The following is an 18,711-nucleotide window of genomic DNA, read 5'->3' as shown; positions in this document are numbered from 1 at the left end:
TAGCGAATGCGGGGGCCTCGGCGCCCTTGAAAAGTACCTTCCAGGCATCTTCGTACGTCGTGTCGAAGAGCCTGCTCAGAGTTCGGTGCCACGCCGGGTTGAACTCCCACAAGTTGAAAGCCCGTTGTTGACATGGGAGGATCCGGCGGATGAGCATAACCTGGACTACGTTGACAAGTTTGAGCTTCTTGTCCACCAGGGTTTGGACGCATGTTTGGAGTCCGGTCAGCTCTCCTTCTTTACCCCACGACAGGCCCGTCTCTTTCCAGGAGGTGAGCCGCGTAGGGGGTCCAGATCGGAACTCGGGGGCTGCAACCCATTCAGGGTCGCGCGGCTCGGTGATGTAAAACCACCCTGATTGCCACCCCTTTAGGGACTCCACGAAGGAGCCCTCGGGCCATAGGACGTTGGGCATCTTGCCCACCATGGCGCCCCCGCACTCCGCCTGGGTGCCGCGCACCACCTTTGGCTTGACATTGAAAGTCTTGAGCCATAGGCCGAAATGGGGGCGGATGCGGAAGAAAGCCTCGCACACGACGATAAACGCCGAGATGTTGAGGACAAAGTTCAGGGCCAGATCGTGGAAATCCAGGCCATAGTAGAACATGAGCCCTTGGACAAATGGGTGGAGAGGGAAGCCTAGTCCACGGAGGAAATGGGGGAGGAATACCACCCTCTCATGGGGCCTAGGGGTGGGGATGAGCTGCCCCTCTTCGAGAAGCCGGTGCGCAATGTCGTTAGACAAGTATCCGGCCTTCCTCAGTCTTTTGATGTGTCCCTCCGTGACGGAGGAGACCATCCACTTGCCTCCCGCTCCGGACATGGCTGGAGAAGGTTGAGGTGGGGTGTGCGGACTTGGGCGCTGGAGCTCGAGTGCGCGGAAATGGATAGGCAAAGGAGGAAGAAGGCGTGGATGAAAAGGTGGGTCCTTATCCCTTTATATGGGCGGACGCGACTATGCGCCCCCACCAGCCTGGTAAAACTCGCTTATCTCCCAAGCGCCATAGTCAATGGCGCGGTTGGGTTACCCACACCCGTATTGATGAAAATCCCGGAATAAGGGGACACGATCTCTGCTTTAACAAGACGTGTCAAGGAAACCGCCTCGCTAAACACGCTGAGGTGGGACAATAAAATGATTCGAATAAAGACTTGGCCGTGGTGTGATGTCACTCTACGGAATACGTTAGCAGATTAGATTTGTGTAAATATTATTCTCTCTATGGCAATATGTGGAAACTTATTTTGCAGAGCCAGACACTACCTTTGTGTTCAAAATATTCTATGAAGTACTTGGGGGAGGAACCCGCCTTACAATGCCGAAGACAATCTACGCACCGGGCTCGTCGTCATTGAAGCCTGGTTCAGGGGCTACTGAGGGAGTCCTGGATTAGGGGGTGTCCGGATGGCCAGACTATACCTTCGGCCGGACTCCTGGACTATGAATATACAAGATTGAAGACTTCGTCCCGTGTCCGGAAGGGACTTTCCTTGGCGTGAAAGGCAAGCTTGGCGATACGGATATGTAGATCTCCTACCATTGTAACCGACTCTGTGTAACCCTATCCCTCTCCGGTGTCTATATAAACCGGAGAGTTTTAGTCCATAGGACGAACAACAATCATACCATAGGCTAGTTTCTAGGGTTTAGCCTCTCTGATCTCGTGGTAGATCTACTCTTGTACAACCCATATCATCAATATTAATCAAGCAGGACGTAGGGTTTTACCTCCATTAAGAGGGCCCGAACCTGGGTAAAACATCGTGTCCCCTGCCTCCTGTTACCATCCGGCCTAGACGCACAGTTCAGGACCCCGTACCCGAGATCCGCCGGTTTTGACACCGACAGAGGCCTTACCTTATAAGCTCCCTGATGATGTCAAAGTTGTTCGAACGTCGCCGCTTGGAGAAGGAGCCAGAGGACTATGACACGAAGCGACATTGTCCAGTCTGTTGGAGGACGCTTTTGAATACCACATGCATAACACGGAGACACAATCAAATCAGCCACTCTAGAAAGAGCAGCTACTAGACGAGTCACACCCTCCTCTATGCCATCGAGGAGACCGTCGTTGACAAGGTGGATCGAGAGTCGGAGAGTCTTATTCTTGATCCACATAACATTGCCATCATCACCACAATGCTACCACCGGGGAGGGAAACTCTTAACTCTAAAAGACCTAACCACAATACCACATTGTCTATCTAGGATCCCCACTACGAGGCTTGGATCATGCAAGTAAAGATATCTCCGAAGCTGTTGACCACAAGTCAACATATACCAATTCAGTTATCAAAGGTGAGGATGCACCGAGGGAGACAAGATCCACGACGCTGGTTCAAGCTATTATGACTGTTATTTACTTAACCACCGTACATTTTACATTACCTAAGAACAACATGTATATCACTACACTAACAACCGCTTTGAAGGAGGTAAGAAGAGAAGAGACTACATCCTATCCTGTACTCCTAGTCAGGTAGTCTCTCTTCTTCATGTATATCCTGGCCCACCATTCGCGGAACCCTAACTTCTCCTCAAAATCGAGAGAACTCGCTTTAAAAAAAACCAAGGGAACTCTATGCGAGCCCTATACAACCACCATCGCTCCACCCGCTCCCCACAGGTCAGGCTACGGGTTCCCTTCGCATTTATATGCTGCTTGATGACGGGACATGGTAGATGTAAAGCCTCCAATAGGTTTCTGATCAAATTCAGGAGGAATTGATGGGGATTTTGAGGAATCAATGTTTTTTGTTGTTTGGCACAAATTATGAAATAAAGTGTGTGCACGACAAGATATAAAGACTGGAAAAGTTCTGTGTTCAATATTAGAAAAATGTGCACATTCTCACAAAAAAGAAAAAAAGTGTCCTAAAACAAAAAGGCAAACGTGACCTTTGCGTGATGGACCCCCCGGCTGAACCGTCATTGACCTGACTTGACCGTGGACCGTCGGACGCGTCGGGAGCCAAATCTCACTCCACCACTCGCACCCGTCCCCACACTCCCCACCGCGCAGCCCTCCCCTTCGTCGGCAGCCCAAAAACCCTCGGGGGCGAAGCGAGGAGAGGACGGCAATGGCGGAGGCGAGCCGCAGCCACCCGTCGCAGTACGTGAGGCTGAAGAAGGACCAGGACGCTTCCGCCTCCGGCCCCAGCGTGGAGGACATCCGCCCTGGCGAGCTCAACCTGCCCGTCGCCGTCCCGCAGGTCGGTCTCGCCATTCCTCGCGCGATCCTCGTTTTCTTCCAATTTCTGCTGCCGCAATTGTTTGTTCGGGGAATCGGGATGGTCCGATCTGATTCTGGGCGCTGCGTCGTGTGGCTGTATAGCTGGAGCAGAGGAAGTGCTTCGAATGCGGGCAGGTGCTGCCTGAGAGCCACCGGGCGCCGGCCGACGAGCCGTGGACAACCGGCATCTTCGGGTGCGCCGAAGACCCCGAGAGCTGTAAGTGGCGTGGAATTTCCTTCTCGCCTTTGCATTTGCCCCCCACCCCCCCCCAACTGCCTAGCCGATCTAGTTCTGCTACTTCCTCCCGCTCTAGACGGGTCACACCTTCAAAATTCGTGGTAGTTTTGATGTGCTGATATGCCAGAGTTGGCAGGAATTTTCATGTGGATCTGCACAGGATGGGGTTGTGTTGCTGTGGTTGAGCTCAGGGTTTGTGGCTATTACACACATTGCACAACTCAGCAACTAGATGTTTGTTTCCATGGCATTGAAGTGTTACTGAAGTGTCACCGACAGAGGTTAGGTGCTTTAGTTTTAAATCCTTTAGCGGTCCCGCGTATTAAGCGCACACAGGTTTTTATTATGAAGCCCGTACGTCAAGTGAATCTCTCTCTAGTAAAGAAAAGAGAAACATCTGCACAAGGATGGCCCATACACCTCCTATCCTCCTTTTTTCATTTAGGCTTTTATTGTTTTCCATTTTTTACATGTGTTTGTTACAGACTATTTTTCAGCACTAAAGGTGTTTCTTTCGAAATTTCAATTACAAATTATAACAGTATTTATATGCTTATAGATCATTGTGAAATATTTCCACATTAGTTTAGTGAGCAGTTGCCTGTCAGAAATTTGGTGTTGCCTCCTTTTTACATGGTACCAGTTGAGATAGTTTTCAAACAGAGATGCTTTGCAAATCTGAATTTTCTTCCTCTCTGTCATTTTTTCATTAACAAACGTGAACTTAATCGAGGAACAAACCATGGTAGACTAAACATATAGTCAATTAATTCTTTCTCATGTCTATGAGAAAGGCATGGTTGATATTTTACATTGCACATATAACTCAGTTGTAAACTGGAGCCAACCCGATGCTGATTTATGTCTTATACTACACATGTAACTCAAATTTATAATGTGGAGTCGATCCGAAGCATGTCTGCCCTACATTTAGGAGTATTTTACCTAGACTAGAGGGGTAGAGGTTCATGACTGAACAGTCCAAATTGAGTACTTCATTTTTTTTATAGCTTGCTTAGGAGTACTTTATTTTGAAATATTAATTGTTCACATACACTTTTTTGTATCATATTGCAAGCCTTTATGGTTTGCAAATTTGAAGTTCTGTTATCTTTTTGGTCTTCTATTATCTTTGTAAAATTAGCCTGTGATGATGTGCTCATGTGGGAAGGGATTAGGCACTGGTCATTGTCTGAAAGAAATAAAGAGTAGCAGTCGTAACGACTGGCTTCGATTATCATGTTCTTATTGTTAAAGACGACCCTTCTTTTTTCCGTATTGGAAAAGTTCTTCAAAATGTAGGGTGTGTTTGGTTTTGAGCCAAAACTGGCCTTGCCAAAACATTGGCGTGCCCATGAGTTTTGGCTGTTGTTTGGTTGGACACCAAATATTTGGCTTGCCCAACCCAGCCGGCGTTTGCCCATGCAGTTCTCGCCAGTACGCGGGCGAGCCATGGGGTGAATTCGTCCACCAGAATATTGTCTGCCAGCCTGCTAGCATTCCCGCGTATTATGCTTCGGTCTTACGCGAGCCGGAAAATTAATTAGCTAGCTTGTATACGCACGCCTCCTCTGATCGTATCGATCAAGTCAGCTAGTACGTCTGTTTCACTCGGTCAAAAGCCTGTACATGCTGCTTCTCTGAACTTTTCTTTACTGTTCTTTTTTCTGAATGTTTGATCATCATGATTTATGGGCTCCTTATATAAAAATTTCAAGTTAAGACCTCAGATGCTGATATGTGGCATGTTAATTGGCTACAAACCAAACTGAGACCCAACCATTTTGCCAAAAAATTGGTACGTGCTATGGCTACAATCCAAACAACACTACCACACCAAAATTTTGGTCATGCCCTTGCTTTGGCTATGCCAAAATTTTAGCAGGGCAAGTTGGGGCACAAACCAAACAGCCCCGTACACACTTCTACAGCTGACTGTCGGTTATCATTTTAGCTCTTTTAGGCTCTTTGCAAAATCAACGTGCTGTGAGAATGTGCTCATATTGAAAAGAATTTGCAACTTCCATTGTTTCAAAGAAGCAAAAATTAGCAGTTGTAACGTTTACTTTTACTACAATGCTTTTGATCTAAAGATGTCTTTCTTCTTGATCTGTTTGAAAGTTCTTGTACATGTACACTTTCCCACTATAAGTGTTAATTGCGATAAACTGTTGAGCACATAAATGATTGCGTCGTACATGGCCGAAACCTGAAAGCTTAATGGAATAGCTAATTCTTTTTTCTTTCTTGACTTCCATAGGTTGGATTTTTTTTTTAATCTTGTAGTGATGGATCTTGTAATATGCTCCGAGGTTCCTTATGCCGTTCTTCTGAACTTGAACACAGAGCAGCTGAATCTCTAATCACAAGAGGGACCATCTCCAGGTTTACTGAAGAGTTAATCTAAGCACTAAAAGGAACACCATAAAGTTTGCGGATGTGTCTACTAATCATAATTGCTTAGTCTATTACCGACTTTCATTCATGGGGCCTTCTTATTCAAATTGTGTCATCATAGGGTTTGTGATGTTTGTACCTTTATGCTTCAGTCCGTGCAGTTTTCATATATATTACTGCTACATTCTGAGATACTTCTGAACCACTTGCGTGTCTGATCTTCTTACTTTTTTAGGCCGGACTGGTCTATTCTGCCCCTGTGTTTTGTTTGGACGAAATGTTCAGGCTCTTAGAGAAGATATCCCATGGACAACACCCTGCACTTGCCATGCTGTCTGTGTTGAAGGTGGCATTGCATTGGCAATCCTTACGGCTATATTCCATGGTGTTGACCCAGACACATCAGTCCTGATTGGTGAAGGCCTGGTGTTCGGTTGGTGGTTATGCTCTATATATACTGGTAATTTTCGTCTACAGCTTCAGAGGAGGTATCATCTCGAGGTACTTCTTTCTCTCTTTCACTGTTTTCTTTGTATGTGTCATGATAAATCGCATTCAGAAGAACATCTACAAACAGTTGTATTTATTTCTACTATAAGAAGTACAGAATTGCATTCTCCATCTGAGATAGTTGTATCAGGTATGCAGGCGTCCAGAAGCAAACTGCATGGTTAAAGTTATGTGTATCCGTCCTCACTAAAATAAAGTTCTGTAGTTTGGACGAGAGAGTTATGTCGTCCAGCGAACTTCTGTCACTGTCATGAAATTTTTGCTTGGCATTGTCCACTGGCGGTAGCTGGTTATATCATTGAATTATCAGACCATTTCATCAACCCTGTATTGCTCATCATTGTGATCATGGAGGGTCCTTGACCACCTTTTCACGTATAGTATCTTTTTGTGGTCACTAATTCTAATCAGTTGTCACGTCTAGCATTTGATATGCGGGCTGGGCTTTTAGTTTCATGCATCAGTATCACGGGCCTTTCGCTAACCATCACATATTGTTGTGCTTCCACCAGAACTCTCCATGCCCTCCTGGCATAGTCCACTGCTGCTTCCCCTGGTGCGCGAACTGTCAGGAGCATCGTGAAAGGAAAGGCCGCCTCGCAGAAAGCAGTGTTGTTCCAATGACCATTGTCAACCCGCCGCCGCTGCAAGAGATGAGCATGGTCGAGAACAACGCTCCCACATCCGAGAATGAAGCGTCGAAGGCCGAGCATGATGATGTGGAGGTGATACCTCTCTAGGAAAGATAGCATGAGAACTGAAACTGACATGGAATCTGCTAGCCAATTTAGAGACTACCATATATTGTTAATAAATCACTGTCATCTGGCAGGTACCGTATGAAACATTGTTCTGATCCAGATTTTAGTTTATGACCATTACTACCTATGATAGAATGTTGACCGTGGGCATGTAATATATGTGTGGAGACCATTACTACCTATGATAGAGTGCTGCCCGTGGGCATATAATATATATGTGTGGAGACCATTACTACCTATGATAGAATGTTTCCCGTGGGCATATAATATATGTGTGGATATATTTACATTTGTGAGTGGTATGTCCTATGTTCTATCCACATTATGCATTGCCTGTGTTCTCGACTTCTCGTTCATGAAAGTTAAGGCCTGCTTTGGTTCAAAGGATAGGAATATCATAGGAATAGAAAAGAGATATTCATCTCATTTTCTATAGGAAAAGAGGTGCTATTCGATTCGTAGGATAGGAAATTTTCCATAAGGTTTGAGCTAATTTTCTTTTTCTTTGAAATGTGAAGGATAATCCTACTAGGAAATCTTACAAACCAAAGAGCTCCAATGAAAATTTTCCTATAGGAATCCTATCCTATAATATTCTTACAAATCAAAGGAGGCCTAAGTGTATGGTACAACTATATGAAGAGGTTTAGGCAAATCTCCTTTGATGTAGTGTAGATTAGCATTTACGTGTAATTCTTGCAAATTTATATGAAATCGTGTTTGCTATTTGCAAGCCCTTTGGGAAGAGAAGATGGTGAGGCGGAGATGGGGTGATGCAGCCGGGCATGGTGAATTGACGATGCCAAGCCGGGGCCAACACGGGGGGACGGCGAGGGGGTTGCCGGCACCGGAGAAGAGGATGGACTTAGAGGGGTGGCCAAGTGCCATGGCAGACCAGTGGAGATGGGGACGCGGTTTTTTATGTTCGCGTTCTGTATGCAGTGTGAATCCGAGCCGGCCATCAAGCATGCTGTCCAATCAGTTAGGCCCATCATTGTGTCAGCCATGCACCAGCCACAGGCTAGTAGATTCGTTTCTCTACCTAGGTCCTGTGCATGCTCTATGCACTTTTCCCTCCCATGCTCCTGTTTAGTGGCAAGCCAGCCTCATAATTATATCTGGCATGGATAATTAACGTCGCTAGTTACTTTTTGTTGCAGGATAATGTCACTAGTTACTGTAGGATTATTACATGTTAACCCACAGCCTCACTAAAAAATCACGCGCGTGCAATTTTTATGAAGGCTTTATCGAACTTTATGAAGAATGTGCCTGAACTTTGCTATGAAAATCAGAAGGATTTTTGAAGAAACCAATAAAAATAAAAAGTTCTTTGAGTTTTGGCGATAAAGTTCCAAAAATACGGTTAACATGTTCTCTACCTATTTTTCAAAAATTGCGAGCTATGCCAGAGTTTTCCAAAAGTACTTCTATTTGTCATGGCAAAGTTCATAAACCAGTTTAATAAAGTTTGGTTCTATGTTTTTTTGCGGGATGCAGTTTGGTTTTATTTAAAACTATTTAAAGAACATTCTTTGAGAACAATTTCAATAACATGATATTTTAATTTTGTGATGTTTAAATTACTTCCAACAAAATAGGCTAGAGAGATAATCACAAGAATTAATTCCACCATCGGAGGGGTAAAGTGAATCTATCAATAGCGCGTCACCTACTACTGGACAAGACTAACCTGGGTCTTAGTAGGGCCCTTCTCAGCTTTCTCACATACATCATGGGTAGATTTAGACAGTGGAGATACACGCTGTGAACGGAACACGAATGTAAATGCCTTTTCTGTGGAGATGACAGTTTGGGGAGGGTGGGGGTAGCAAGGAGACCGGCAATTCGGCCGGAGTCGAAGCGCGGCAAGAGGAAGAAGCTACACGAAGGAGAAATTTGACTAGCGCTTAGATATTTTTCCAGGGAATCCAGGCAGCTGATGAATAATGTGTCCCATCCCATGTGAAATATATGAAACTTTAGCGTTCCAAACATACCCAGTTCATCAATCCGGCATACAAAAAATGTGGTTATGCAGTGCAATGTACAGTAACGCAAAACAACACTCTACTATGTATATATTCTAAGCATCCCTACAATCCTAGATGACTTTGCTCGTCTTGGTCGCCACGACCCCCTCGTTACCAGCGAGCAGCAAGTACTTGTCCTTCCTCGTCAGCGCCGTGGGCGTGAACCCGAGAGCGCCGGCCAGCACGCCCTGCACCTGGTTCGCGACCTCGATGCTGCCACGCGGGTTGTCTGTGCGCACGGGCTCCAGGAAGTGGACCGAGTACTCCGGCCGTGGGTTCATCAGGAAAAAGACCGAGTCCAAGCACTTGGCGCCCGGCGACGTCGACGTGCCGTAGAACATGGTGGAGCGCTCGTCCACCGCCACGGGGCTCACCTCGTCGGCGAGCTCGGCGAACAGCGGGCTGAACCTGAGCAGGTACGGCTCGCGGCACGTCGTCCCCTCCGGGCACACCACCACGTCGCCCCGCTCCAGCAGCTCCGACATGCGGCACCGGTCCTCGTCGCGGCCGCGGGTGAGGCGCAGCAGCGAGATCGGCGAGAGCAGCTCCGACAGCGGGCTCAGGCTGTACGTCACGGCGAACACGGGCTTCCCCAGCGCGCTCGAGATGGCAATCGGGTCGAGGAGCGTGCGGTGGTTGCACGCGTAGAGCCGGCCGCCCGAGGCGCCGCTCTCGCCGTTCGCGGCGGCGGGAGGGGCGCCGGTGACGCGCACCCGCACGCCGGCGAGCGCGGCGGCTGGGCCTATCAGGCGCCGCGGGAGGAGGGTATAGATGGCGATGTGCACGACAGAGAGCACGACGGCGAAGGGGAAGTAGACGTACATGGCGAGCGCGGCCGCCGGTGTCGGCGTGAACGCCAGCCGCCCGTCGTGGAAGATCATGGGCTTCGGGTAGTGGTACGTAGTGTTCTCTTCGGCTCTCTTGACCGCAGCCCTAAGCCTCTCCGCGTACGTGTTCCCGTCGTCCATTACACCGGCGAAGTATCCGTAGCCCGTCTTGACCTCCCTGCCGATCACCGCGTCGAAGCCCACGTAATCCTTCAAGAACGCCTCCACCATCACCGTCGGGAACGACCTGCTCGCCGCCGCCACCTTCACCTCACTCGCCGTCGCCTCCCTCGCCTCCCCCAGCGCCTCCACGCGCGCCGCCTCCTTGGAGAAGTACTTGGGCAGCACGGCCCTGCCGATCCTCGCCGCCTCGTCGCGCCGCAGCCCGCAGAAGCTGACCATGACCATGGCCTCTACACACGTCGCGTGCGTCATGATGTGCAGGAACGGGTAGAGCGCGAGCAGGAGGAGGCCTCGGGCGAAGCTGCCGGCCTCGACGGCGACGAGGAAGAAAGGAGGGAACAGCGTCGCGGCCGACGGCGGTGAAGACTTGAGGAGCAGCGCGTCGACTTCGAGCACCACGGTCTTGATGCCGTTTCCGAGCAGGCACGCGGGCGTCTCCACCGCCGGTGCTGCCGTCGTCGTCGGCGCAGTCGGGATGAACCGGAGGAGACCGGCGACGAGATTGCTCTTGACGACTCGGTGGAGGCTGAGCATGCGGTGGACGACGCCGTCGCCGGTTGACATCGCCATGGCCATGCGCGCCCGCGCATGTACCGTGATTTAGCCTCAGGATTTCTCGATCTGTTGTGCGGTGTCTCGGAAACTCCTCTTCCACGGGGTTCGGCTCCTCTGCAGTCCAACTATTACTGCACGGGTGCTGTAGACATCTACATCAGCCGTCAATTCCAATCTGACCGCTCTAATTTCCCCACTTAATTCTTTTAAAGAATGAAAACAAACACCCCAATTTGTCCGGTGAAATATCTCCTACGGCTGCTTGGCGCCAAACAGAACGCACATTGGCGCCAAACAGCGATCTCCATGCCTTCGTCCCGCCGGTCTTCCCCAGTCCTCCTTGATCATCCTTCTTGTAGCCAGAACGTGACCAAGGTATATGTTGATCTATGGGCGGCATAGAGATCCTCTTTTGCCCTATATCTGTCCTCCTCACGCTGATCTGCAAGTTTATGTGGCATAAAGATCTCCCTTTTGCCCCATCTCTCTATTGATTGTTCTTCTCCCGCTGATCTGCAAGTGGTGTGGATGATCTCCCTTTTGAACTCACTTTTACCATCCTTCTCCTAGCAACAAAAAAGAAGCTGATCAATCTCAAGGTATGTGACATGTGATCTGATTCTATCCATGTTCTCAAGGCAACAAGAGAATTCCTAGACTGATTTTGCTATATGATCACAGATTACAAAAAAAAAAGACAAGGTTTAGTGGAGAATATGATTAACGGCAATGAAGATTCAAACAGGTACCATCAATTTTAATAAATTCAGTAGCTAAATTGCAGAGGAGCCGAATCCTCCAAACAACTAGTAGAAAATCAGTAGTGACAAGGGAGGAAGGAGATCCAAAATTTATTCCTGCACCTTTTGGATGATGTTAGAGTGAAAAAATATATTTGAACATAAGTGATCTCTATTGTTCTAAATAAGCTCAAGATGAAATACATGAATGTAGTCAGAACTGTACATGCAAGTTGTACCATAGGTGCTTTGCTAACAGAAGTGATCTATATTGTTTTGAATAATCTCAAGATAAAATACATGAATGTAGTTAGATCTTTACATGCAAGTTGTACCATAGGTGCTTTGCTCATGAAATACTTGGGATTTCCAATACTTGACAGGAGATTAATGTAGATGATCTCCCTTTTGCCTTCCTTCTCCTAGCAAAAAAAAAAAGACGATCAATCTCGAGGTATGTAACATATGCTCTAACTGTATTCATGTTCTCAAGGCAGCAAGAGAATTCCTATAGACTGACTATCTCAGATTACAAAAAAGGAAACGAAAAGGTGTAATGGAGAATATGACCAACTCCAACAAAGATTCAAACAGGTACACTCAATTTTGTTAAATTCTCATGCCATATCATCATATTTCTTGTAGTGTAACTAGACAAATAAATTAAGATATGCCTATTTTTTACAGGAAAAACATGATTCCTAGTTGGATGCCTCAAATTGGTATGAAATTTAATTCCACAAAAGAGGCCTGGGGATTTTGGACTTGTTATGGAGGTCATATTGGTTTTGACGTAAGGGTAAATTATGAAAATAAGAGCAAACTTGATGGGGCAATCACTTCCGCGAGATACGTTTGTTCCAACGAGGGCTACAGAAGAATAGACAAAAGAGATCATAATACCAAGCGTCCTCGTGCAGAAACAAGGACTGGTTGTAAAGTTCGAATGGGAATCACCATCGACCGAGAAACAGGAAATTACGAAGTACACGAGTTAGTCACTGAACACAACCATGTCTTGCAATTGCCTGGAACATGCCACTTGATGCCATCACAACGGAAGATATCGACCTTGCAAGCTTTTGACATTGAAACTGCAGATGATTCAGGAATTGTACCAAAAGCAGCCCATGAGCTGGCAAGTCGGCAAGTTGGTGGGTCATTAAACCTTACCTACACACCTCGTGATCACAAGAACTATTTGCGAACCAAGCGTCAAAGGGAGTTGATGTATGGTGAAGCTGGAAGTATGCTCAAGTACTTTCGAGATAAAAAAATGAGAATCCTGCATTTGAATATGATGTACAACACGATTGCGATGAACAAATAGCAAATATCTTTTGGGCTGATGCAAAGATGATCATTGACTATGCTCACTTTGGTGATGTTGTTACGTTTGATACTACATTTGGGACAAATAAAGAGTACAGACCCTTTGGTGTATTTGTTGGCTTCAACCATTTTAGAGAAATGGTCATTTTTGGTGTTGCACTTCTATACGACGAGACATTTGAATCCTTCAAATGGTTGTTCAACACTTTCTTATCCATACATAACAAAAAACAGCCTAGAACTATCTTTACTGGCCAGGACGTAGCAATGGGTAATGCAATTCGGGCGGTATTTACAGAAGCATGGCATGGATTGTGCACTTTTCACATAATGCAAAATGCCATCAAACATTTACCTCATAAGAAAAAAGACGAGGATGGCCCAAATGTACTTGCTGATTTCAGTGCTTGCATGTACAAGTACGAGGAAGAGGAAGACTTTGAAGAAGCTTTCACTGCCATAAGAATCAATGTGGATACACAGACTTGGTTGGACAGTATCTATAAAGTAAAAGAGAAATGGGCAAGATGTTACATGAGAAATGCTTACACTATAGGCATGAGAAGCACACAATTAAGTGAGAGCTTGAATAGTGACTTGAAAGACCATTTGAAGTCTGATCTTGACATTCTTCGTTTTTTCAAGCACGTAGAGAGGGTTGTGCAAGGAAAGAGAGATAAAGAGGTAAATGAGGAATATGAGTCGAGGAAAAAATTACCTAGAGTTAGAATAAGAACTCCTACAGTAATACAAGCAAGCAAAGTTTACACACCTAGCATATTTGAAGATTTTCAGAATGAATACGAAAGATCCATCTCAGCGTACATCAAGCCATCGGAGGAAGACAATGCATATACTGTTGCAATTGCCAATCTTGACCCGGAATGCTCTTATGAAGAAGAATGCAAAGTTATAGTTGATGAAGAGCAAAAAGTTCTATGTAGCTGTGGCCAATTTGAAAGAGTTGGTATATTGTGTAGTCATGCTTTGAAAGCTCTGGATGTCATGAATATTAAGTATCTTCCAAGCTGTTATGGCGCTGCTAGAAGGAGGGCGCGAGAGGGCCGGCCGGGGGCCTTTTTGCCCACGGCCGGGCAAGAGGGAAGGGATTTCCTTCTTAATTCTTGCTTAATTAGATTGATACATCTCCTTTCTTTATATAGAGAGGTTTACTTGACTCCCAAGCAAGGCTTACTTGACCCCTAAGCAAGCGACCCTTATCTCTAATTAACCCTAAGGCTAACGGGCTATACCGCCAGCCCAGGCCATTAGGCCCATTACGTACTCTAACACTACAACCCACCTAGACATGCAGCTTGTCCTCGAGCTGCAGCCTAACCAACTTATAACCATGACTCGACGCAACACAGATCTAACACCTAAAAACAAGCCTTTTACATCTCGGCTTGTTTTATTACTCTCAACCTGAAATGGACCGGGATGATTTATTTTGGACCTCTTAATAAAAAGTGGATACCATCCGCACGTCGGACGTGCACGCGTACAACCACCTGGATCCCATGGACACCATCTGGACAAAAGGAGTGCATGTGTATGGCCACCTGGAAGTGGTCGCAAGAGTGACCAGCAGAGGCGCCCTTGCGGCGCCCGGTGACGGAATGCAGTGGTGCTACGTGGTGCGTTGTTGTCGGTGACACCATGCCTTCTTCCTGCCGGACGGCTGTTGGTCTGCACCGCACAGAGAAGAGTGGGGGGCTTGCGATGGAGAATGACGAGGAGGGGTGCGCTCCCCCAACCGCCAATGTTGCAGACTTGGAGGTCGCTGCCCGTGGGGAAAACAGCATGCCCAAGATCCCTGACGCAGTGGACGAGATCGAGGTCCTTTGCGCAGCGAAGCGCAACTGGGAGGAGCGGCAGCTGCAGACCACGCAACTCCCGCACACGCCGACGCGCTAGGAGGCCGCATGCAGCAGCCTGCAGCCTCACCATCGCCGACACGTGGCGGGTAGTGATCCAAGCTGGAAGTGGTGACGGCGACGGCGGAAGCTTGATCTGCTGGATGGGGACGCCCTGGGGAAGCGGTGATGGCGACGGCGGGAACTTGATCTGGTGGATCGGGACTCCCGTCGGCGCGGTCGATGCGGGGCCGGAGCTGACCGGTGATGGCTGCTGCAGTTGCAGCGGCTGCTGCGGCGGAGCGCCGGGCGCGGCGGAGGTCGCCAGGAGCGGTGGCTGCCAGTGCAGCCAGGGCGGGGCGGTGGATGGCAGCTGCTGCAGCGGCCCGATGAGCGCGGCGGAGGCCACCTGGTGCGGCGGCTGCCACGGCAGCCAGGACGGGGCGGTGGTGGCGGTGGATGGCAGTTGCAGCGGCTGCTGCAGCAGCCCGACGAGCGCGGCGGAGGCCGCCTGGTGCGGCGGCTGCCATGACAGCCAGGACGGGGCGATGGATGGCAGCTGCAGCGGCTGCTGCAGTAGCCCGGCGAGCGCGGCGGGGGCCTCTTGGTGCGGCGGCTGCCACGGCAGCCACGGCGGTGCGGTGGCGGTGATGGGCGGCGCAGCCGGGTGCGGCCCATAGGACCCGGCCAAGAACAGGTGGATCTCCTGGACCGCCTGTGTTAGGTCCCGCAGCGCCCCGGACACCTCCGGGGTGAGGACGACGGGGGCGGGCGCGACGGAGGATCCCGGCGCGGGCAGGAGCGGGGCGACGGTCGTGACCGGCAGCGGAAGAGACGGGTTGGGCGGCGGTGAAGACATGATCGAACCGAAGCTAGCGATACCAAATTGTTATGGCGCTGCTAGAAGGAGGGCGCGAGAGGGCCGGCCGGGGGCCTTTTTGCCCATGGCCGGGCAAGAGGGAAGGGATTTCCTTCTTAATTCTTGCTTAATTAGATTGATACATCTCCTTTCTTTATATAGAGAGGTTTACTTGACTCCCAAGCAAGGCTTACTTGACCCCTAAGCAAGCGACCCTTATCTCTAATTAACCCTAAGACTAACGGGCTATACCGCCAGCCCAGGCCATTAGGCCCATTACGTACTCTAACACAAGCCACTATATTTTGAAGCGATGGACTCGAGAAGCACGAAGCGGCACTATTCAAAACAGCCATGGCAACATTGTTTTGGAAGACCCTAGATCGGAAGATAGGCAGCAGCTGAGGTTTTTCATGCACGAGTTCCTTGGCATAGCTTCCCAAGCAGTTGCATCAGAAGAGTGCATCAAATTAGTAGATGATGCTTTGAAGAATCTAAAGAAGCAAGTTGAAGACAAAGCTCCTACTACTACATGCAGAACTGAAGCCATATCTCAGGAACCAGACATTTGTTTGCAAACAGCTTGCCTGAAGAAAAAGGAAATTCAGCAGAAGACTTCAAAAAGGAAGAAATCATGGCTTGATAATCAACATCCCAGTAAAAAGAAAAAAGGGGCAGCTAAAGTCATTCCCGAAAAACAATCTTCTTCTGTAAATCTCTTATCACTTATCGAAACAGCCTATAGATTTACTAATAACTCAACTAATGTTTGTTCTGATTTATATTTTGCATAGAGAGGAGAGAAGTACATTCCAGTTGCACAATGCGAAGCACCTACAGAGAAAATGACTGGAACAAATGCAGATGGTTTGCGGGACTATGGGTACTATGCTCGTTTACTAACGGTATTCCACTTATCTTGTCCAAAATTCCTAAAATCCATTTGTAAGCAATATGATTTTTGTGTAATCTGTTATGTCTCTCTTTAATTTACAGAGTGAAGCCGATGACATTTGGGACTTGGAAAAGAATCCATATTTTCCTCCGATATGATAATAGTTTGATAGGGAAATAAGATGAGAGTCATGCATTTGTGGGATTCGGCTCCTCTACGTCAACCACAACTACAGTCGTCACTATAGCCGTGAAATGCAGCTAGTAATTCCTTCTATGTGTTTAGTACTTAAGGCAAATACAGAGAGAGCAGCCTTTGCATCCTATTCTGGTATTTGTAATTCCTGTAGGCAAAGAGAAAGGAAGAGGAACGTTTGCTTCTGTTTATCTGTTTTAAAGTCAGGAAAAATAGAAGTAGAGTAGCACCTAGTTTTGCTGATGTGTGAATTGGCAAGGACTTAGCATTTGCATCACAGTATCCTGGTTTCCAAACGAGATGAACCTCAACTTAGCCTTTTTCAAATAGTTTTAAGATCATCAAAACCTGATTTACAGTAGTCTAGAAATTTGCTAGTCAGAACCATGCCAAAATCTCTATGGATAGTGAGACGACGACACAACAGCGCAGTCAAATCAAATGCAATTGTAGTAAGATATTCAGACCACAATACAGCAACATTCAGAAACACAAGCTACATACATATAATTTTGAAGATTTGCACGGACAAGATCAATGGACAAGGGACCAAACATATTGTCATGCTAAACACTACAAGGTAGGAGATAGCCACGTACTGATCGGTGCCTCTCCCGAGCTCGAGAAGCGCCTGCACGGCGGACTCCCACGCGCCGGAGAGGCGGAGGAATAACTCCTTCCTGGGCGGTGGCGGCGCGGGGCCGGCAGATCCCCATCTGCGAGAGGCTGGAGGAAGCGGGCAGCTTCCATCGAGGTGGAGGGCGTCGGGCGGCGCGGCCTGAGGAAGGCGGAGTGCTCCCACATACCTGCCGTCGACGGCGTCGGCCGGCGAGCCCAGGGAACGGCGCCTTGCGGCAGATCCTGAGAAAGCCGGGGACGCAGCCGCGGCGCAGCAGGCGGGCATGGAGGGCCATCTGCCGGACCGTCGCTCGGTGAGGGAGTGCGCTTGGCCGGATATACGAACCCTCGCCGGCGGTGAGGTCTTCTGCTCGCTCCTGCCTCATCAGTCTAGTTAGTGCGTGGTGTGCAGTGTGAACGGAAGCAATTATCTGAATGCATAAAGGCTTTTTTTATTAACAGAATTAAGTAGGTAAAATGCAGGCGATCAGATGGAAATTGACGGCTGGTATGAAGGCCTACAGCACCCGTGCAGTAATAGTTCGACTGCAGAGGAGCCGAACCCGCATGCATTTATATCTGCTATACTAGTATGCGCCAAACGAAATTCCTACTCGACTACGTGCTTGCCTATTGTATCACACTTCAAATTTTAATCGCGTTCGGGAAGAACCAGGAATTGGAGTCCTGTTCAGTCGCTATCCCGCGGGGCTATTGTATGGACCGGTAAACATATGGCCCACCAAGCCGACTTGATGGGTTCAAGGCCCAACAGTCTTTGACTCTTTGTTCAGGTCTGATGATCTCCGGTTTATTCTATGGCGTGCTTCAGGCTGCCACGAGGTATATGTGAAAATATTACATAGATGATTCGACAATTCTGGTGGGGCAGTAAGAGAGGCAAGAGGAAGCCTTGTTGGGTCGCTTGGGACGTATGCACTAAACCAAAATCTTTGAGAGGTTTAGGTTTCGGGATATTGAGCTTTTCAATTTATCACTCCTCGCAAGACAGGCTTGGCGATTGATTGAAGGACCTATGACGCTGAGCGCAAGAATACTTAAGTCAGTATATTATCCTTCTGTTTCTTTCTTGGATTCGGAGTTGGGTAATCACCCCTCACAAATATGGAGAGCTATTTTGGATGAAAGGGACGTGATAGCTCAAGGCATCATTAGAAGGATTGGTACAGAAGAGAAAACAAGTATATGGAATCAAAACTGGTTGCCAAGGACGGGTCTTATGAGGCCGATCTGCTCACTGGTAACCCAGTCACCTATTTTGGTCTCAGAACTCATTGATGCCTCATCTTCGTCATGGCGAGAGGAAGAGCTACGGAGAATATTTGTACCTGTTGATGTTGAGGAGATACTAAAAATCCCACTGTGTACAAAAAAGATAGAAGATTTCTGGGCTTGGAGAGAAGACTGTCGTGGCAAGTTTTCAATAAGTTTAGCGTATAAATTGTTGTCCAACTTAAA

At 47.9% G+C, this 18,711-nt stretch overlaps 3 protein-coding genes and 1 pseudogene across 6 annotated transcripts; 2 read left to right on the top strand and 2 right to left on the bottom strand.

Moving 5' to 3' along the window:
* Positions 1–3,081: 3,081 nt before the first annotated feature.
* Positions 3,082–7,118, top strand: LOC125548174 (cell number regulator 6-like). 2 transcript variants are annotated; one of them, XM_048711847.2, is made up of 4 exons: positions 3,082–3,213; positions 3,336–3,450; positions 6,104–6,369; positions 6,891–7,118. In XM_048711847.2, exons 1-4 carry the CDS (start codon positions 3,082–3,084, stop codon positions 7,116–7,118), a joined length of 741 nt encoding a protein of 246 aa, XP_048567804.2. The 2 variants fall into 2 exon arrangements, with proteins under 2 accessions (XP_048567804.2, XP_087372815.1); XM_087516689.1 differs by having other exon boundaries at positions 3,082–3,222; positions 3,345–3,450.
* Positions 7,119–9,108: 1,990 nt separating this feature from the next.
* On the bottom strand, positions 9,109–17,833 carry LOC125546732 (putative glycerol-3-phosphate acyltransferase 3). Of its 3 annotated transcripts, XM_087546616.1 has the most exons (3): positions 12,490–12,576; positions 11,800–11,899; positions 9,109–11,303 (listed from the first exon to the last, which is right to left on the bottom strand). In XM_087546616.1, exon 3 carries the CDS (start codon positions 10,756–10,758, stop codon positions 9,244–9,246), a length of 1,515 nt encoding a protein of 504 aa, XP_087402742.1. In that variant the 5' UTR covers positions 10,759–11,303; positions 11,800–11,899; positions 12,490–12,576; the 3' UTR covers positions 9,109–9,243. The 3 variants fall into 3 exon arrangements, 2 of the variants coding, with proteins under 2 accessions (XP_087402742.1, XP_087402744.1); XM_087546618.1 differs by lacking the exons at positions 11,800–11,899; positions 12,490–12,576 and adding an exon at positions 11,704–11,731; XR_015618408.1 differs by lacking the exons at positions 9,109–11,303; positions 12,490–12,576 and adding an exon at positions 17,214–17,833 and having other exon boundaries at positions 11,813–11,899.
* Positions 11,906–13,834, top strand: LOC147978945 (protein FAR1-RELATED SEQUENCE 5-like; annotated as a pseudogene).
* On the bottom strand, positions 13,402–17,207 carry LOC147978944 (uncharacterized). The gene is made up of 2 exons (XM_087546619.1): positions 13,582–17,207; positions 13,402–13,439 (listed from the first exon to the last, which is right to left on the bottom strand). Exon 1 carries the CDS (start codon positions 15,522–15,524, stop codon positions 14,049–14,051), a length of 1,476 nt encoding a protein of 491 aa, XP_087402745.1. The 5' UTR covers positions 15,525–17,207; the 3' UTR covers positions 13,402–13,439; positions 13,582–14,048.
* Positions 17,834–18,711: the final 878 nt, after the last annotated feature.

Source organism: Triticum urartu, chromosome 3A (genome assembly GCF_056163025.1).
Source record: "Triticum urartu cultivar PI428250 chromosome 3A, HENAU_Tu73, whole genome shotgun sequence".
NCBI lineage: Eukaryota > Viridiplantae > Streptophyta > Magnoliopsida > Poales > Poaceae > Triticum > Triticum urartu.
The sequence above is the reverse complement of the archived record's forward strand: the minus strand, read 5'-3'. Positions and strand labels throughout refer to the sequence as shown.

What these genes read in the sequence shown, in the direction of transcription:
- LOC125546732 (XM_087546616.1), bottom strand. Translation starts at nt 10,758, where the DNA reads ATGGCCATGGCGATGTCAACCGGCGACGGCGTCGTCCACCGCATGCTC.
- LOC125548174 (XM_048711847.2), top strand. Translation starts at nt 3,082, where the DNA reads ATGGCGGAGGCGAGCCGCAGCCACCCGTCGCAGTACGTGAGGCTGAAG. An exon ending in TGCCCGTCGCCGTCCCGCAG is followed by an intron (nt 3,214 to 3,335) that starts GTCGGTCTCGCC and finishes GTGGCTGTATAG; the next exon opens with CTGGAGCAGAGGAAGTGCTT. An exon ending in AGAGGAGGTATCATCTCGAG is followed by an intron (nt 6,370 to 6,890) that starts GTACTTCTTTCT and finishes TGCTTCCACCAG; the next exon opens with AACTCTCCATGCCCTCCTGG.
- LOC147978944 (XM_087546619.1), bottom strand. Translation starts at nt 15,524, where the DNA reads ATGTCTTCACCGCCGCCCAACCCGTCTCTTCCGCTGCCGGTCACGACC.